Source organism: Culex pipiens, chromosome 1, assembly GCF_016801865.2.
Source record: "Culex pipiens pallens isolate TS chromosome 1, TS_CPP_V2, whole genome shotgun sequence".
NCBI classification, from domain to species: domain Eukaryota; kingdom Metazoa; phylum Arthropoda; class Insecta; order Diptera; family Culicidae; genus Culex; species Culex pipiens.
The window spans coordinates 16,294,063-16,312,910 of NC_068937.1; the positions used below are offsets into that span (position 1 = coordinate 16,294,063).

At 36.0% G+C, this 18,848-nt stretch overlaps 2 protein-coding genes across 2 annotated transcripts in view; both read right to left on the reverse strand.

Annotated features, from left to right (window-relative positions):
* The window catches only part of LOC120417693 (uncharacterized), a 61,401-nt gene that overhangs the window by 27,369 nt on the left and 15,184 nt on the right, over nucleotides 1-18,848 (reverse strand). The window lies entirely within an intron of this gene.
* LOC120417686 (uncharacterized) lies at nucleotides 8,425-9,454 on the reverse strand. Its single transcript, XM_039579822.2, has 2 exons — nucleotides 9,282-9,454; nucleotides 8,425-9,201 (listed from the first exon to the last, which is right to left on the reverse strand). Exons 1-2 carry the CDS (start codon nucleotides 9,394-9,396, stop codon nucleotides 8,504-8,506), a joined length of 813 nt encoding a protein of 270 aa, XP_039435756.1. The 5' UTR covers nucleotides 9,397-9,454; the 3' UTR covers nucleotides 8,425-8,503.

Genomic DNA, 18,848 nt, shown 5'->3' on the forward strand with positions numbered 1-18,848 from the left:
TTAAATATAAAAACATTTTGTAACAAATTTTTACTCAAATGTCAAACAAATAATTTCAATCAAACCGTGAATATTGATGGTTTGGAAATGTAATTTTGTGGATAGATGGATGTTTGTTATGTAAAAAGTAAATCTTTCCCAGTTCCTGAGGGGAACACGCTTGAAGAGTACCGGGGCCGGCATTTACTAAACGGATTCAGTGGCAGTTTGTAGCTCAACTAATGTTAACATTGATATTCCTATAATTGGTCGCAGTGGTTTCAAGGCTCTACAAAAAAAAAATGTTAACATTCCATAGGTCGCCTTCCAAAGGTGTCGATGATAAGGTCCAGCTTGTGACCCTTTTCTAAGAAATCGAATCCAGAAGAGAAACAATCACCAGTTGTGTTAGTCCGAGCCGGGATTTGAACCCCGATCTACTGCTTACGAGGCGGAAGCGGCTCGGTGACTCGATTTGTTATGGAATGGAAAAAAACCGAAAAAGTGCTGAAATTTGAAAAACGTGCAAATTCAGACATCTTCCATTAAAACCTATAAAAATTTTACAACAACAAGAATTCATTATTTTAAAAGAAAATGGAATTCTTTATTTTATCTATAATATTATTTTCACGGAGAATTTTTAGGAGCTGATTCGAATGTAACAGAAACATTAAAAAAATAATTTGAAAGAAGATTTCAATATGTTTCAATCAAAACATTATCTAATTCTCTCACTTACGACCTTGCTATTTCTATTCAGACTGCAGTCCCGATTCGCCCCAGTTGACGATACTTCAATTTGTTCAGTTTTATGAGGAACCAATTGATGAAGCACAAACTGACTCAGTAAATGCGCCCAAACAGTAGAACGACCTTCAAACATGGATTGAGCTTGACCTAGAACCTTAAATGGTCCCTTGAGGTGAAACGGGTCATTAGTTGATATCGTCAAAAATAATATTTAGTCTTGTATACAAAAGAAGCTCAATTGTTCTACAACCAAGAGTATTTCATTGATTTTTTTTTGTATTGCAGTTCGCATGGGAAAAAGTCATTTTCACCCCACACCTCCAACGGGCAATCATTCAACCGACAGCTTAATCGAAAACGACATACACGTCTGGAATTTACAAATCCCGATTTTTTTTCTTCAAATGTACCGTTTTCGCATCAGTCTTTTTTGGATCCCCCCCCCCCCCCCCTCAATGTTGATCCCCTTTTTGGCCTTCTCCATTCTGTGGGCAATCCGATCCGCCCGGCTGAGCAATTAATCATTTTCTGCGACATGGTTCTAACACGGACATCTGATCCACTTTTTTGTGGGTTCTCAACATAACCTAAAACCTGTCAAAACCCGGTAAAAAACCGGATGACATTTTAGATAGGGGGGGCCTGTCATGGCAGATTCCTGCAGACTCGTCCATCCAGAACATCGAAACACGATTGTTTGGTGTGCTCTTTTAATTGACCACCAGAAGACGATATTTTGAAGTGTGGTGATCGTGCGCTGCGTGATTAGAATAGGATTAAGCTGGCTAGAATCGTGCCATAAAGAGGTTAGAACTAAGACGCGGCGAGTAATTGAATCTGTAGGCTTATAATTGTTGCCAGTCATTTTGATCTAGTTTTGAGTTGATCAAAATGTTAAGCCTTTATTTTCGGCCCAACTTGTCCACACAGTAGTTGTTGATATTTATGCAAATGCCACCATCTAGTTTTTAATCGCTGTTAAATTTCAATTTACGCTAAACAGGATTTGTAAGCCTGTCACAAATATCACAGTCCAATCTTAAGTAGATGTCAGACGGTAGTCAACTGCTACTCGCTTGCCGCATCTAGTTGTCTCTGTTGAAGATGTGTTGAAACGTCACGCGATCCGTCGACCTTCAAGGATGACTTGATGACCTCGTCATTGGTTGGTCGAAGATTTGCCAACGGATGTCATTTGCTAGTCATCGCTGAATGTCAGCGAAATGTGATTTTTTATTGTTATTGTTATCATGAAGGCAATTTAAGACTTAAAACAACAACAAAAAACAAGGAGGTCAGCGTTGATAATGTTCTCAAAGCAGCTTCATTAAGGGCATTGTTCTCTAGTATGTTGAACTCATTGTGTAATATACTGAACTACACCTTGTTGATGCCATCAATCACAATTATGGTGAAGTATTCGTTCACCGACAACAACACACCTTCCAGTGTTGCCGAAAAAAGGAACAACATTCCTCTCATAGCTGCTCGGAGCCGTGTCAACTGACCGTTCTAAAATGCGACCATCAGAACACGCACATCTGGGGAGAACTTCTCACGCACAGCACGAGATCAACCGCCGGGACTCAACGAGTGCCATTCCCCCGGGTGTAAACAAATCAGAACAAGCTACCACCTCTCTCCAACTGAATTCTCGTTACGGGGACCTCACCAGCCCCTCCGATATCAGCAGCTTGTGGTCAGCCAAAGAGGGACCGTCCAGAACTTGGTCCAGAACGAGAATTTTCAAATGCCAAGGACAAACGCGCGCCGCTGGTTCGGTGTACGACCGGGCTAAAGTTCTTGGCGGAGGAAAGAAATCCGAACGAGTTCTACAAAGTACCCGCAGTAAATCTACAGGAATCCAGCACCTCTAAACGATGGAGCTGTTTGCGTAGCACATTTAAAGCAATAATTATTGCTTTGAACCTGACCCGAGAGATGGCGCGCGCCCGCGTCTGTTTTAAATAGTCTACATTGTTTCTTCGAGCTCTGGAGAAAAAAATCTTGTACCGCACAATTATCGTCATATTTCATCGGTTTGAACTCGTAATCGTAATCTTGACGACCTCGAGAACTGACAAATTGACAACCTTCTGTCCCATCCACTTGTCTGTGATGCACCCTTAAGAGCAGATGTTGAAGGGGTTACGAGGCACCTGCTGTTACGAAGTGGCGCAAGCCCGGGATTGATCTTTCTGAACTAATGACATGCACCCTTCAGCATGAGAAGATCACCAGAAGGGTCTTCGGGATGATGCCAGCTGCTGCTGCTGGTTATTCAAAGTGACGTTCGGAATTACACACCCTGTCAGTCGTGGTTTGATCTGCCGGGGACGCTCGGCGAAGGAAGGATTAAGGGGCACCCAGCAAGGGTGCTTGTTGGTTCATGATATCCTAATTATGCATATTAAGAACTTTAAAGGTTACGTGTGAAACATTGTATAAACTGGGCGATGCCAGAGGTGAGATAATTCGATGTAATCGTACGTCGCAGCGTGATTGAGATTGACGCACAATTACATGACGCCAAATTTGGCATTGATTGCGTTGCATACAATCTTGCAGCCAAGAAGCCCTAGGGCACCAAATTGCATTTTGCAAATCATTTTTTTTTCAATTAGAGCTTACCCTCAAATTTAGTTAGAATTGTATCAGGTGGAGTGTGACATTTAAAAGAAAAAAAATTACAGCTGGGAAATTAAACAAATGTAATTTTCGAGTTAATTTTTAATTCAATGAATGGACAAATGTCGAGGAGCGGTCGTGGCTGAATGGTTACGATGTTCGCTTTATAAGCGAATGGTTCTGGGTTCGATACCCATCTGCTCCCAACGAGAAAGTTCTGGACTCATTGAATTTGGAATTAATGAAAAAACTACAAGCTCACGGCGGGGTTCGATCCCCTGTCCTTAGGATTGGCAAGCAAAATGCTTTCCACTTAACCGTGGAGCATTGGTAGCTTGAGGAGGAATTAGACTGGTATAGTTGAATCCAAGAATCGGACTTAGAATCACATTGAATGCAAGTTGAACATCAGAACTCAAACAAGATTGCATGCAAGATTGTGCAAGCGCAGTTGAAATTGAATCTAAAAATACCTCGCTATAAATAGCCTGGGCGACTGATAGAATTCATCCAATAAGAGATGAGAAGAATTGAAAGCATTCCCATTAGAAATGAGAACACACGAAGAATTCGAACAACAATGCCAAAGGTCGTTACCACTCGCCTAGGGTGGCTCCTCAGACCATTCACCTTCCCAAAAACCGTCCAACTCCAAGCGAAACTTACTTGAGGATACCGTGGAGATTTTCCCTTAATACTCTTAAAAAAGTGGAGCATCAACACTTCCCGTCTTCCAATTCCCTTTCCTTGTCCCTGGTGCGCGGTGGAGATGGGAGCGGCCGGCAATGGACGGCTGCCATGGTGGTGAGAATCTGGTTCAGGTGGAATTGGTTCTATTCCCAATTATCGATTCCTAGGCAACTTGGGCTCAGACAATCATCACATCACATGGCGAAAATCCAGTCTGCAATCCGCTAAAATCACCGTCTCCTAGCGAAGCGAAGTAGCGAAGCGAATTCAATGAATGGACAAATGTCCATGCATAGAAAAGAGTCATTTCAAGAGTTTTTTTTTTTCATTGAGGTCTCCATACAATTGCACGCACTGGTCGTATAAGATAGGCATGTGCATATTTGAAAATCTGTATCTTGAAAAGGGATTTTCTAAAGAGTTGAACAGAAGAATAAATTTACGGATTTTTCAACTTCATCATGAAGGTTAATTTCTCAAAATTCATTTTGAAACATTCGATTATTTTATTTTATTTTTAGCGGAGCAAAAATTGATATTTTTGCGACTGAGTTTAAGATGGTGCAAAATCTGGTACTGGAGTAAGATTTTTGATTGAAAAATTACAATCGTAATGTTAACACATTTTCTGAAAAATTGCTTCATTTAAAAAAAATCATCAAAATCATTGAATAGTTTAAAAAATCTTTAAACAAATTGCTATCGTTCCATAGATTGGCTTTCAATTCCATCAATTCTCCTGCATTTTTTAATTTACTTAAATACACTCGAATACGTTTGAATTCACTAAAAATTTATTTCAATTATGTGGGATTCAGAAGAATTCAAACAAATCTAGACGTGATTAGAATTTCATAGAATTTTTGGACATTTTCTGAAATTATTTCCTTTTTTTACTTTGTGTTTTCCTTTAAAAAATGAGTATTCTTGAAATATTTCTTTTTCTTGAATTTTTGGTCATTTTGTTTTTGTAAGTAATTTATTTTATAGCTTTTAAATTTTTGAGTCGGTAATTTTTTATGAATTTTCTTAATTTTTACGAAATTTAAGAACATTTCGTTGTGCGCGAGTATTTATTTTCCACTTACCATGAAAAATGGACACTTTGTCCGTGGTTCAGATTTTCATGATCCCTTTTTCACGATTTTGGGATGTAGCACGCACGCTTTATTCACGAGATGCTTGGATGAGATGTTGTTAATTCCACGGTCTCATGCGGTGTCATCAGGAATGAGGCTACAAACTCCATGTCTGAAAAGTCTGCAAATTCAAGTATTGGACTAACTTTCCTACCCTTGTTGAACTGCAAGCTTCTTGGGAGGGCGCCGGTATTGACTTAAGAAACCGGGGTTTTGATCATTTTTGATGAATTGTTTAAATTCAGCTGATCTGTCAATAACGGAGTAGCAACTCATTTGGCAGTCATGGTCAATGGTCAAGCCCATTTTCTTAAATTTTATGAAATTTTCTTTAATGTTCCTTAATTTGCATGAAATTTCTTAAGTGTATTTTTTTACTTTTGGATTTTTTTCACATATTGTTTTAAGTATACGAAATTATAGAATGCATTGTATGTTGAAATTTTCTTAATTTTATATTATTTTTCACTAAATTATTATTTTTTAACTTTTCTTAAATTTTTCTAGACTTTTCTGGAATTTTCTTACATGTTCTAGATTTTTCCGGAATGTTCTGAAATTATTCGTTTGCTTAAATCATTTTACTTTATTGATTTTGTTTTTTTTTCTGAAGATTAATTTTTCGTTCTCGAATTTTCATATTAATTTATTGATTTTGCTTCTGAACTGAATTTTTATATTTTGTATTATTATCCTGTTCCATTTTTTGTACAATTCTTAAATAAAGCGCAAAAGCTGCCTCATTTAATCCCGTAAGGACGATGCAAAAAAAATGTTGGTCTCCGCAAACAAAAATAATTTGAATAACATACCAGAATTTGAACAGTTCAATGAAAAACCCATAGAAAAATGCATTAGGGTAGGGTAGTCATCAATGAGACACTTTTGGTTTTCAACTATCAACTGTATTTTTTTCATCAGCATGTTTTAATGAGCTTTTTGTTGCATTTACTTTCTTTTAATGTGTTCTAACATTGACCAAAATATGAGATCGATCCGACATCTACAGCCACAGTTATTCAACTGTCTCATTGTAGACGCACTTGGCAGGAACAATGGGACAGTATGGGAACAATGAGACACTCTACGAAAATCAACATTTTTCTAGTAAAACATCATGTTTTTGTATTGTTCCATTGCAGGTAACTTGCCTTGAACATTTTAGAGTAATTTTGCCAACATGAAACTTTAATTAACAAAAGTTATACTAAAAAGTATTTAAATTTTGTAAAATCCATATATTTATACCAAACAACTTTGTATTTTTGGTTAAATGAAGTTAAAGCTATATAAATATGCCAAAAATCACTTTTAATTCATGTTTTGACAGATTTCCATAGATTTTGAAAAGTTTAATGAAGAAAAATCAAAGTGTCTCATTGTACCCCATGGGCTAAAATGAGTGGGGAACAATGAGACAGCCCTGGATTCTGGGTATATTCTAAATTTTGGCCAAACCTATTGAAAGGACATTGTAGCCCAACTCAATCCCTATGGAAAGTTGAAAGAAATTTGAAGAAATATTAGTTTTGGTGTAAATGGCAGCCTACGAGCGAAAAAGTGTTTTTTTTCCGTAATTTACTTTTACACCCCAGAATCAAACATGAATAACTTTTCTAGGGAGCGTCAATAACCAAAGCCACTAATATTGCAGACGTGTATCCAGTAGACACACCTTTCCCCCAAATATGAGCCTGATTGGTTGAAACTACGACTTGTGAGAGCCATTTTATCATTGTTCCCCGTGTCTCATTGATGACTACTCTACCCTACTTTTTAGACAAAAACTTCATTTCAAGACAATTTTATCCAGAACAGCAAAACACTTCCTTCAAATTGCCTGTTTCATAATTGTGGGATGTTATTGTGCATCCCACAATTGTGGAACACCTGAATTTAACTGATATTTCCACAAAAAAAGTCATCAGACCATGTATAAAACATCACTAAGCATGAGTTCCATTGATTTCAGTGTGTGAAGTCATTATTTTGTTAAAAATCTGTATTCCTGGTGAGAACCAAGGTTTGTTTACATCCGTAAGAAAAAAGTGTTCCGAATATGTGGTTTTCATGGGTCAATGTTTTTCTTTAAAAAAATTATATAAAACGTAAAAAACTACAGCCGGTCTATACATCAATCGAAAGATCTTAAGAAAAGCATCCACATGAAGGAAAAAGCTAAACATTATGTTCGACTATCGATTTTCTATGATTTTTCAACCATCGGCCGATCTGTAAACCGTTCCGAATATGTGGGATGACTGTATATCTGATTTGAATTTATAGGACGGAGTGCTGCGCAAAATTAAACTTTTTTCAGTAAAATCGCTGTTTCTCGCCAATAGTTCATTTCAGTTTAAAACGTTCAAATATAATATTAGGGGGCATTTAAGGGTAAAATTTTTATTTTTATCAAATTCCTTGGACAATTTTCTATAAAATGCAACCTGTAGAGAGTCTTTTGCTCATATAGTTACAAAGATATGATTAAAAGAAAAAAACAGATTTTTAGAAAATCGTCATAAAAGAGGGCGGTGTCAAAAATAGAAGGATGGTCCAAACAGCTCCAAACTTGGGATTTCTGATAACTATCGATAGATGAACGTTCCCTCCAAATTTGGTCCAAATCGGTGAAAGTCGGGTCCAAAAGTGTACTCAATTGACCTGGAATGACCCATATCCCAAAATCTATTTTTCAGAATCACCCTAACTTAAATCACAAAAACGGATCTAAAAACTTCCCATTTGAAGAAATAAACTCGCACTTTTTCGTATTTGACAGTTCGCCAAACTCGCAAACAAAGCAAAATGTATGCAGCCTGACGTCTCTGCAAACAAATACAGACAAACTGCCAAACTGTCAAAATGTGCGAGTTCGCTTTTTCGTTTGTCATAGTCTAATACCGCCTTCAGAATGGCGTTCCCTACAACTTTTCTGAAGACGGAGATAAAAATTAAACTTTTTAAATTGAAAAGATGTCCCATCACAGTTCTAAATCTTAACGGCTAGTACGCAGATCGGAAGGAAAGGGGCCAAGAAACAGCTTTACGAACAGCAGAACAAAGGAGAGGGAGCGATTTCTTGGGGGTTTTCTTCGCCCTCTCTTACTTGCTTGCTTCTTGACCGGTTCCTTCCGAAGCGCGTATACCGCTTAACGTGTGATTGCGGTATCGGACCACTGTGCACTGGAGGACGGATCTTTCTTTGTTTGAATTTCCAGATTAAACTCTGCTTTAATGCTGTTTTATTTAATTTGAAATTACATTTCATAAGGCACCCTAATCGGTGAAGTCAAACTTTCAGAAACTTCATCCTAAACCAGCAAATTCTCCTCCACCGCCTTCCCCTTATTCTTGCTCAAGTACATATTAAAATTAAAGTAGTACCGCTGCTTGGTCGGATCCGTCGCCGCTCCGTCCTTACTGTTATCCGTGCACGCCCTCACGATAACCTCACACTTTTGCTTCGGACACACCGGACACCCGGACAGCGCTTCCGACCGCGGTCCCGGCTCCGTACTGGACACCTCCTGGTTGCACGCAAAGTGAAACACAATCGGGTACGCGTTCATCCGCGAAGCAAAGCTGATGTACCGCACGTCCAGCGGTCCCGCCTCGTCAAACACGTTCAACAGTGGCTTCTTGGTGTTGTCGTCCAGGGTGATGGTCACGTTGCCCTCCTTCAGGATGCGGAAGTGGATCTTGAACTGATCCCCGGGGAACAGTTTGTTGGTGGCGCTGTGATACGCCTTCATCTTGAGCGTTTCCCGGTAGATCACGGTGTACACGTTTCCCACGCGGACCTCGTACGTCCGGGCAAAGTCCGGATACTCGAACGAGCGATCCTGGTGGGACAGCAGGAACGCGATCTCCTCCTCCATGTTCTGCACGCCGATGTACATGACCAGGTCCACCGGGGCGTCCTCCGTGCGCTGGTTCCCGATGGCGTCCAGCTCAAAGTACTGGTCGTACGAGCCGGAGATGACCTCGTGCTGGATACAGTTCGTTGGCACTTTAAGTCCGAATTAAAGGAAAGGAAGAACTAATGAAGTCTCACTCAATTAGGATTACCCGAAGGTGGGGATTCCGTACCGTCGATGGCCGCCCAAACTGTCGGGGTGCCGAAACTGGCCACGGCAAGACAAATGGCCGCCATTAATCTGCCTAACGGCGACGAGTTGGCCGGATTGCGGCGAGATTTTGGCATCGTGCGTGATTCAGAATAGACTTTGCGGGGTCCCGTTCTTGGCGAGCTTTCGCGAGCTACTATTTCAAGTGATTAGAAGGGGACTCTTTGCAGCAGATGTTATTGAGTTGCAGGGAAGGAGATTTTGGGGGGATCTTAATTTTGATAAAGTTTTGTTTGAAAAAAAAACTTTAATATTATGTCGCCAAAGTATAAATTTTCATTGAATCAATGAAATTAAGTAGATTTTAAACTAAAAGATTTGTTTTTTTTTTTTTTTTTCATGAGACACCACTGCCTTCCCCTTGACCGGCCTCACTGACTTATTTCCGTACGCAAGAGTGTTCTAAATAAAAAGAAAGTTCCATTTCGCAGCCAGATATCGTGAGAACAAATGTGACTGGTCTTATCAGTAGTGGAGCATGCTTTATGTCCAGAACGGCTTCTCGTTCCTCCTCTGGTACACAAATCTAGTCAGTTCGGCTAGTTTCTCTATTGAAATGTTATGTAAATCCAAGATTTAAACGTTCTCCTCCCAAGCGGCTGGTCGAAAGCCACGCGCACCGTGAATCATTATAGACCATCTCTCCGAGAAACTTGAGAAAATAAAGGTATTAATCATGCTTTGGAATATTTCAGCAGCTTCAGCCGGTTGCGATGTGAACTGAATTTACATACCTTTTTAGTGGGGTCATAACTCACGAATTTTACTCCCACATGGTGAGCCTGATTAGTAACGGACATTTCGCACTTTTAATCACCGTAATGTGGTATTCCTAGACCCGCTGTGACGCAGTTTTAAAGGATGATGACTTGTGGTTTCAGCTTTCGAGTTTTATTAGCTTACACTTATCATCGCTAGAATTCTCATTAGAGGTTTTTGGCTACCCGAAAAATGGCTGCAATTTTGGAAACAGAATTTGACAACTTTTATATGTCAAATGCAAATTTGCCCATAGCAAAATGATACACAAAGTTGTAGGTATGGATTCACTATTTTTATTTTTTTTTATTTTTTGATATGTTTTAGGGGACATAAAAAGCCAACTTTTCAGAAATTTTCAGGTTGTGCAAAAAATCATTGACCGAGTTATGAATTTTTAATCAATACTTCTTTTTTCAAAAAATCGAAATTTTGGTCGCAAAAATTTTTCATCTTCATTTTTTGATGTAAAATTGAATTTGCAATCAAAAAGTACTGTAGTAAAATTTTGATAAAGTGCACAGTTTTCAAGTTATAGCCATTTTTATGTAACTTTTTTCAAAATAGTCGCAGTTTTTCATTTTTTTAAATTAGTGCACATGTTTGTACACTTTTGAAAAAAATATTTTTGAAAAGCTGAGAAAATTCTCTATATTTTGCTTCTTCGGACTTTGTTGATACGACCTTTAGTTGCTGAGATATTACAATGCAAAGGTTTAAAAACAGGAAAAAGTCTCACACAAACAGCCCACCATTTTTCAATGTCGATATCTCAGATATCGATTAAAAAAATCATAACTCGGTCAATGATTTTTTGCACAACCTGGAAATTTCTGAAAAGTTGGCTTTTTATGTCCCCTAAAACACATAAAAAAATAAAAAAAATAAAAATAGTGTTTTTTTGCAAATCAAGTTTTAGTGATAAAAAGTTAAATAAAAAAATCACCAAATTTTTTTCACCGTGTACCATTTTTTTCCAGTGTAGTCCGTATCCATACGTACAACTTTGCCGAAGACACCAAATCGATCAAAAAATTCCTTCAAAAGATACAGATTTTTGAATTTTCATACATCAGTTTTGTATGGCCAGCTGCCATATTTGTATGGAAAATTAAATGGACAAACTAATGATGCAAAATGGCTTCTTTGGGCATACCGAAGGCACCAAAAAAGTTTCAGTCGGATTAAAAAATACAAAAAAATCGAATGACCAAAATCCTAGAGAACTGCTCCTAATATCAGACCAAAAACAATTTTTTTATGATAACATAAACTGTTATGAAACCCTTATGCAAAAATGTTTTTTTCAAGAAGATGCCATAACGATTTCTGTTATTTTAACAATATTTGTTATTGAAATGGCATGAATTTTGTTTTTACCGTCTGCCCGGGATTTTCAATTTTATTTTTAATAATTTTTTTTTACAAAATTTCATAACCTTGTGATTTTTGGCCTTTTAGATTCTAAAAAAATATTAAAATATTAAAAAGCATTCAAAATATGTTTTTTTTAACTTAACGTTTTGTGGAAGGAGTAAGGCTTTTGCAGAAATAACTCACAGTTTATGAGTTTTGGCATGTCTGGGATCGATCAAAAATATTTTAAATTTTTGTGAAATTCCAGTACCAACTGTTACTAACTGAAAAGGTTTTTTTCATTTCGAAAAAAAAATTCACCAATACTTAGATATTTTGAAAACTAATTATTAGAAAGCATTTTCAAACACTTTTTTCAATTTTAATGTCAACACTTTTAATTTAATTTTTTATATTTTTATTTTTTCGAGACTAAAAAATTAAGTCTCTCATAAAGAAATTGTCAAAAATGGTCAAAAAAAACTATTCGATCAACTTAAAAAAAAATTCTGTGACTTCACAAGGATTTATTTGATTTATTTATTTAGGACAATGCACAGTGGTCCAGATCGCAAAAATAAGTGGAAAATTGATTTTCCGAAAAATGGTAAAGTTTTGGAGCTTTGGTGTCATCGAAAAAGTTGTTGTAAATGAAAAGGGGCAACTTTTGGTTTGGTTGAAAATTAGGGTGGTTCATGATAAGAGTGATTTTGAAAATCTAACATATCATGAATATTTTTGGGATCTTTTTGTCTTCTAGAAAATTGTTGAAATTGCCAATCTTAGCAACTTTGTCGAAGACACTAAAATTTTATCTCGTAATCTACGACTTTTACGACTAAATTTATAGAAAGAATCTGAGCAAACCTAAAAGAAATAAATAAAAATAACACAATTAAAATAACCCTCAAAAAATCAGTTTGTTGAACGTAGCAATTCAGGGTTAAGTTTTAGAGCAAAGTGATATTCGGGGCACTTTTAGAGCTCTAAAAAACACCCTTTTTTGACAGGTCAATTTGGACTTAAGTGTCAAAAGATGCAGCCATTATAAGGTAAAAAAGATGCAAATTTCAAATCAAATATCTCAAAAAGGCGCAGCGCATTTGAATGAGGAGATGCAGCACTACAAACGCTGAAAAAATCTCAGGGGTGTCTTCTTTAAACTCGAGATATCTTCATTTGAAAAAGTCTAATTTTCAAGGGAAAATCATATGGGACCAACCTAACGAAATTCGAAAATTGTCCAAATATATGTTTTCCCATGTAATTTTGCCCACTGAATCTGAATCGCTGTCGAAAAATCTATTTTTGGTCACAATTTGTGTTTAAATAATAATTTGACATGCGCCTTTTCGAGATATTTGAGTTTAAATTTGCATCTTTTTAAAATGGCTGAAAATTTTGACCCTTAAGTCCTAATTGACTTATCCAAAAAATAAAAAAAAATATTTTTTAGAACTCTAAAAGTGCCCCGAATATCATCTTTCCCTCAAACTTAACCCTGAATTGCCACGTTCAAAAACTGATTTTTATTTTTTTTTTACAAAAATGGACAAAAATGACTGCAATTTTTTCTAAAATATTTAGACAGGGCCAAATAGTTTTTTTTCCAAAGTTTGTATGGAGAATTAGGGCGGTTCTTCGCTAATGCATACAAGCAAAAATTGCATGCAATATGTGGGAGTAAAATACCTTTTTGTTTTCGAAGTTACTCAAATTTTCATAATTTGCAATATGGGTTTCAAACAGAGTAAAATTTTTTATGCGTTTTCAGAGAGATTTTTTTCGAAAACAAAAATTTTCACAGAAATACGGTATTTTACAAAAATACTCAAATTTTCAAAATTTGCAAAGTGGGAATCAAACAAAGTGTAATTTTTTTATTAGATTGTATTTTGTTGAAAACTTAAATTTTCACAAAATACCGTATCTTTACGAAAGTACTTAAATTATCAAAATTTGCAAAATGGGTATGAAACGAAGTGAATTTTTTTATGCATTTTCAAAATATTAAAGTCTTTTCTTGATACTAAATTTATCACGAAAAAACGTATTTTTTTTCGGAATTACTCAAATTAAAAAAATAGATTTCAGTATTTTCGAAAAATGCGGTATTTTGGGATTTTGTTAGATGGTTAAAAAAGCCTTAATAATGTAAAAAGCAAACAATATTTCACTTCGTTTGATATCCATATTGAAAATTCTGAAAATTTGAGTATTTCTGAAAAACGGTATTTTGTCAAAATTTTGGATATTTACAAAAAAAAATCCCTAAAAAGTGAAAAACATACAAAATTTCGCTTCGTTTGATACCCATATTTAAAGTTATGAAAATTTGAGTAATTTTAAAAAATAAGGTATTTTGTGAAAATTTTAGTATTATCGAAAAGAGACCCTAATAATTTGAAAATGAATAACAAATTTCACTTCGTTTGAAAAAAATCTTGTAAATTTTGAAAAATTGAGAATTTCTGAAAAATATGGTATTTTGAATAATTTTAGTAATATTTAAAAAAAAAGTGTAAAAAGTGAAAAAGAATGCTAAATTTTGCTTCGTTTGATACCCATATTACAAATTATGAAAATTTTAGTACTTTCGAAAAAGAAATACGTTTTATTTGTGAAATTTAAGCATTATTTAAAAAAAAAGTGAAAAAGAATACTAAATTTTGCTTCGTTTGATACTTATATTGCAAATTATGAAAATTTCAGTACCTTCGAAAACATGTGATATTTTGTGAACAATTGAACAATACTATGAAACTTACTAAATTTTCGAAAAATATATTCTTAGTGAAAGCATTGAATATGATATGTTTGAATTAAGTCGATTTAAGAAAGCTTTTAAAACTGAGCAATCGTCCATTATCATTATCAAAATGGCTTTAACGATAACTAGGGCTAGTGATTTTTCGCGATTTCGCGGAAGCCGCGTAATCCGTGAAATTCGCCCCTGGCCGTGAAATTTGGGAAATACCGTGAAATGCCGCGAAATTTGAAATATTCAATTGATAATTCGCTACTCAGTGCAATTAAGCTTCATTTTGTAATTCGAACATTTTATAAGGTTTTTCAAAAGCATTTTAGAAGCAGTTTACAAATTAATAACTATATCATATCAGATCTACAATTATTTGCTGAAGATTTTTTTAATAATTATTTGTTGAAAATATTGTTCATTAGAATATTCAACAAAATGCATATAGTTTCTTTATTCCACAAAATTCCAAAAAGATTTTACAAGAACATTTATCAACATTTCTTTGAAAGAAAACGCAGATAATATCTTTTTAATTTTAAAATTTTTGTAAATTTTGTTTTAAATAATCAACGATATTAAACAACGATAAACAAATTGTTTTTAAATATTTTGAATAAAAATTATGTGTTTTAATTCAATTGATTAGTAAAACAATACATATTGATATCATGTTCGTTAACCATTTTTTTTTATTCTTGAATTATCAATAAATGTAAAAACTGCATCTAATGAAGTTTTACCTGAATTTCATTAAAATACTAAAATTTCCCTATTGCTGAAATTAAGGAAAGCAAAAAAAAATCTTTATTGCATTTCCTTTAATGATTTTAGGTTTGATGAATTAGAGGACTTGTTAATTTTATAAAATCTCAATAAAATTAAAACAGCTGAATCATAAATTCTTGAACTTTTTTTATAAGGTCCAATAAACAAATGTTTGAGTGTATCCCTTTCACACCTTATGTAAATGTTTATTAGTATAAGCGGGATACACTCAATGTTTACATTTGTTTGTATGATCTAATACAAAAAGTCTAGAATTCAACTGACGGAAATTTTTCAAAATTTCCCAAGAACTACTGCTAACATTTAAGACACTTTTCTGTTAATAACTTTGCTAAAAGTATACATTTTAACGTTTATTTTGAGCAGTTTTTAGAGTACCGTGAAATTTCAATGTTTTGTAATTGGCATGCCGCGTAATTTTGATTTATTTGCCGTGAAAAATCACTAGCCCTAACGATAACAATAGATTACCGTTACCGTCCCGACGATAACGATAACCATTATCGTTATCGTTAGACGATAATATTATCGACGATAATTTTATCGATTAAGAGAGCGTTCTTTTATTACGTAACGCAAAAAATCGGATTTTTAGACCCCATCCCGCCCCTCGTAACAAAATTTCCATACAAATTTTACAATTTTTTTAAAAAATGTATGGAGCGTAACACGGCCTCCGACCCCGCCCTCCCCCCCAACTGCGTTACGTAATAAAAGAACGCTCCCTAACAACATTGATGTGTATAAATTTTGCCTAACAAATTTTGAAATACATACATTTTGAATGATCTACTCACAACTCTAGCCACTGGGCACAGGTTCTTTTTTATGCTATCGAACAAAATTTCGGATGAAAATTGTTTTGAAAACATTCTATTCCGAAATTTTTACCTCAAAGTTATCACAACTGTGATAAATAATTTTATGATAGAATAAATCTAATTTTGAAAATTATTTGCACAAAATACTTAAATGCAATAAAGTTTTTTTTAACGTAAAATACTAACAAAGCAATGCTATTAACCGGAGTACTCAAAAGGACTATCTCATGGAAAACAATTGGTCGAAGAACCATACAATATACTTTTTATAATTCAATTAAAGATCTGCAATCAAAAGAGGATATCAAGAGTGTACAAACCAAAAGTGAAAGGCCGTATTGCCGCAACAGCATATTCTACACGATTGAAAACAAGGATTTTTGCACCCGCCAAGAACGTTCGTACTAACAAGATATGTGCGTAGGAAGAAACAAACATGTTAGGGTAAGGGTACCTATTTTGAACCTCCCGAAATAGTTTCACCGTACTTTCAAAAATTTGCTCAAAACAAGCACCATTTACCCTAGAATTCCGCATGAAACCGTTCACTATGAATACCTCCTGCGTATACGAACTCAGCTCTTGGCTCAATTCTTATCACGTCCCGCGGTCACACTCCTCCGCCTTGGCATGCACAAAATGTCGTTTATTTTGTTCTTGCTCCGATTTCCGAGCTTCTTTTTCTCTGGTTTTAGTTCAGCCCGCACTCAGCACTGGATGCTTCATTAACGTCCCCTTTGCGGAAGACTACCGTGGACGTCAGCGAGTTGTCAAATTAGACTCATACAACTGTTTTGCGCGGGAAGATCTAGAACCCGCGGGAGCCAACGCGCGCCGCTTAACGATTTAATCTCGCTTTGTCGGATTGCCATAAATTGACGTAAAAACGATAAGAATTTGATTGTTTTAACGTCAATTACAAATCCCTGCGGGATTAGCGATCTATCGCGGGCTTACCGTGGGTGATCGGACTCGATTCTAGTCGTTCCAGAATTTCAGGTTTCGGAACGGGTTTCGGAAAACGTCCCCGCCAGGAAAGGATCTCCTTCTGGATCAATTAAACAAACTGATCGAGAGATGGGTGCCAGTTGTTCTGACAAGTGTCAGGTTCAATGTGGGCCCGGCTTGCGACGTCAATAAACCGGGTATTTTTTTTTTTCTGATGTATTTGCGCTGGTCATCGAAGTGAGACAAGAGGTGCAGTGAACTGTCGTTCTCTTGGCAAATTCTTAAATGGGATATTCGATGCAATGATCGATGGTGGTCGAACCTGTCTGTGCAGCTTATTGGGATGGATGAACGAATTTATACAAAAACTGTCTTTTATTTTTAAGACAATTACAATAATTATAACAATTTGACCGACCAAAAAAACTAGCTTATAAACATTATTCACATGACATTGAAAGTACACCCCAGACGCGGCGGAACCAAAGTCAATAACGTACTATCTTCTGATAATCGCATATCGTTATCGAAACACGTCGTAAAGCAAAGAACCGTGAAAGGAGGCCGCACTTTAATATTCCAGCCGCAGAGCATAACCGTACGTTATCAATTAATCCGTGCAATTAGCACACGGGCTAAAATTATACACTAATAACTTGGGACCTGAACGCAACAACAGAACAGAACAAAAAGAAAAGGTAGACCGTAGACCTCAAGATCATGCAGGACTACGCGCTTTGGCCACAACCCGCCAATTTCCTCATAAATCAGCGTGTAATTTAATATTAAAATATCGCGGACAATAATTGTTCCATTGTAATCGATTAATAATTTTACACGCCACGGAAGGAGATAAGCCTCGATTTTCCCCTCCGTCCAAGATGGAGAGAGAGCCGTATAATCTCTCTGCGCGCCCGGTAAGCCGCATAAATTAACCCGCGTAATCGCTTCTTTATGCGACGACATTATCGCTCGAAGTGGTCAACGCAGAGAGTCGCAGTGTCCTCTCAGGGTCCCGAGGCTGATGATGATCCACTACCGGACGGCATCGAACGCGACGTGGACCGCGACCCGCGACCTCCTCCATTCTGGTGGTCCACGAGAAGCTTCTGGACAATTGGGTAAAACAAGTAAAGTTTATAACATTTAACAAATTTTGCTAATATTCAAAAAACAAATTTAATTTTAGTGAATATGTACTTTTTATCGAATAAATGGTGGGTCTCGTGGCGCAGGGGTAGCGGCTTCGGCTGCCGATCCCGATGATGCTATGAGACGCGGGTTCGATTCCCGCCTTATCCACTGAGCTTCTATCGGATGGTGAAGTAAAACGTCGGTCCCGGTTTCTCCTGTCTCGTCAGAGGCGCTGGAGCAGAAATCCCACGTTAGAGGAAGGCCATGCCCCGGGGGGCGTAGTGCCAATAGTTTCGTTTCGGTGAACAAAATTTCAGACAACCTCTTCCCCTATTGTGGACAATTGTAGATTTTTGTTCGTCCAAAAATATCAATACTAAAATTTTTATAACAAACCATATTTTTTAACATTTTCATAATTTTCAATATGGATATCATACGCTGCGACATTCTGTATGCATTTTAAATTTATGCGAGTATTTTTTTGTAAAATGCTTAAGCCATTGGAAATATTTTTCAAATTTTATGTAAATTCACTTCGGATAATCGAATCACAAAAATACATTTTTTTCGTTAACTAATTTTTGATTGTGGAGCTTAAGTATGACCCCTAAACTACGCTAAAGTGATTTTAAATTTTTAAATCCAATATGGCGGCCAATATGGCGGTGACGGAATATTGAAAAAAAATGCATTTCATTTTTTAAAAGGCAAATCAATTATTCAAATTTGACTAAAATGGGGTCACATAACTCGAATCTAATGTTCAAAACAAGAAAAAAATAAAACGAAAAATTTTTTTTTTCCGTTGTTCGAGTATTTGACGCATTTTAAAACACTTTTTTCATTAAAATGTTGAATCCATGCCACCTTATTTAAATTTATATTCTTTTTTTAATTTTTGCCCCCTCTGACTTTGGAATCGAAAGACATAAACTCAAAAAATATTTGCAGCGGCCTAATA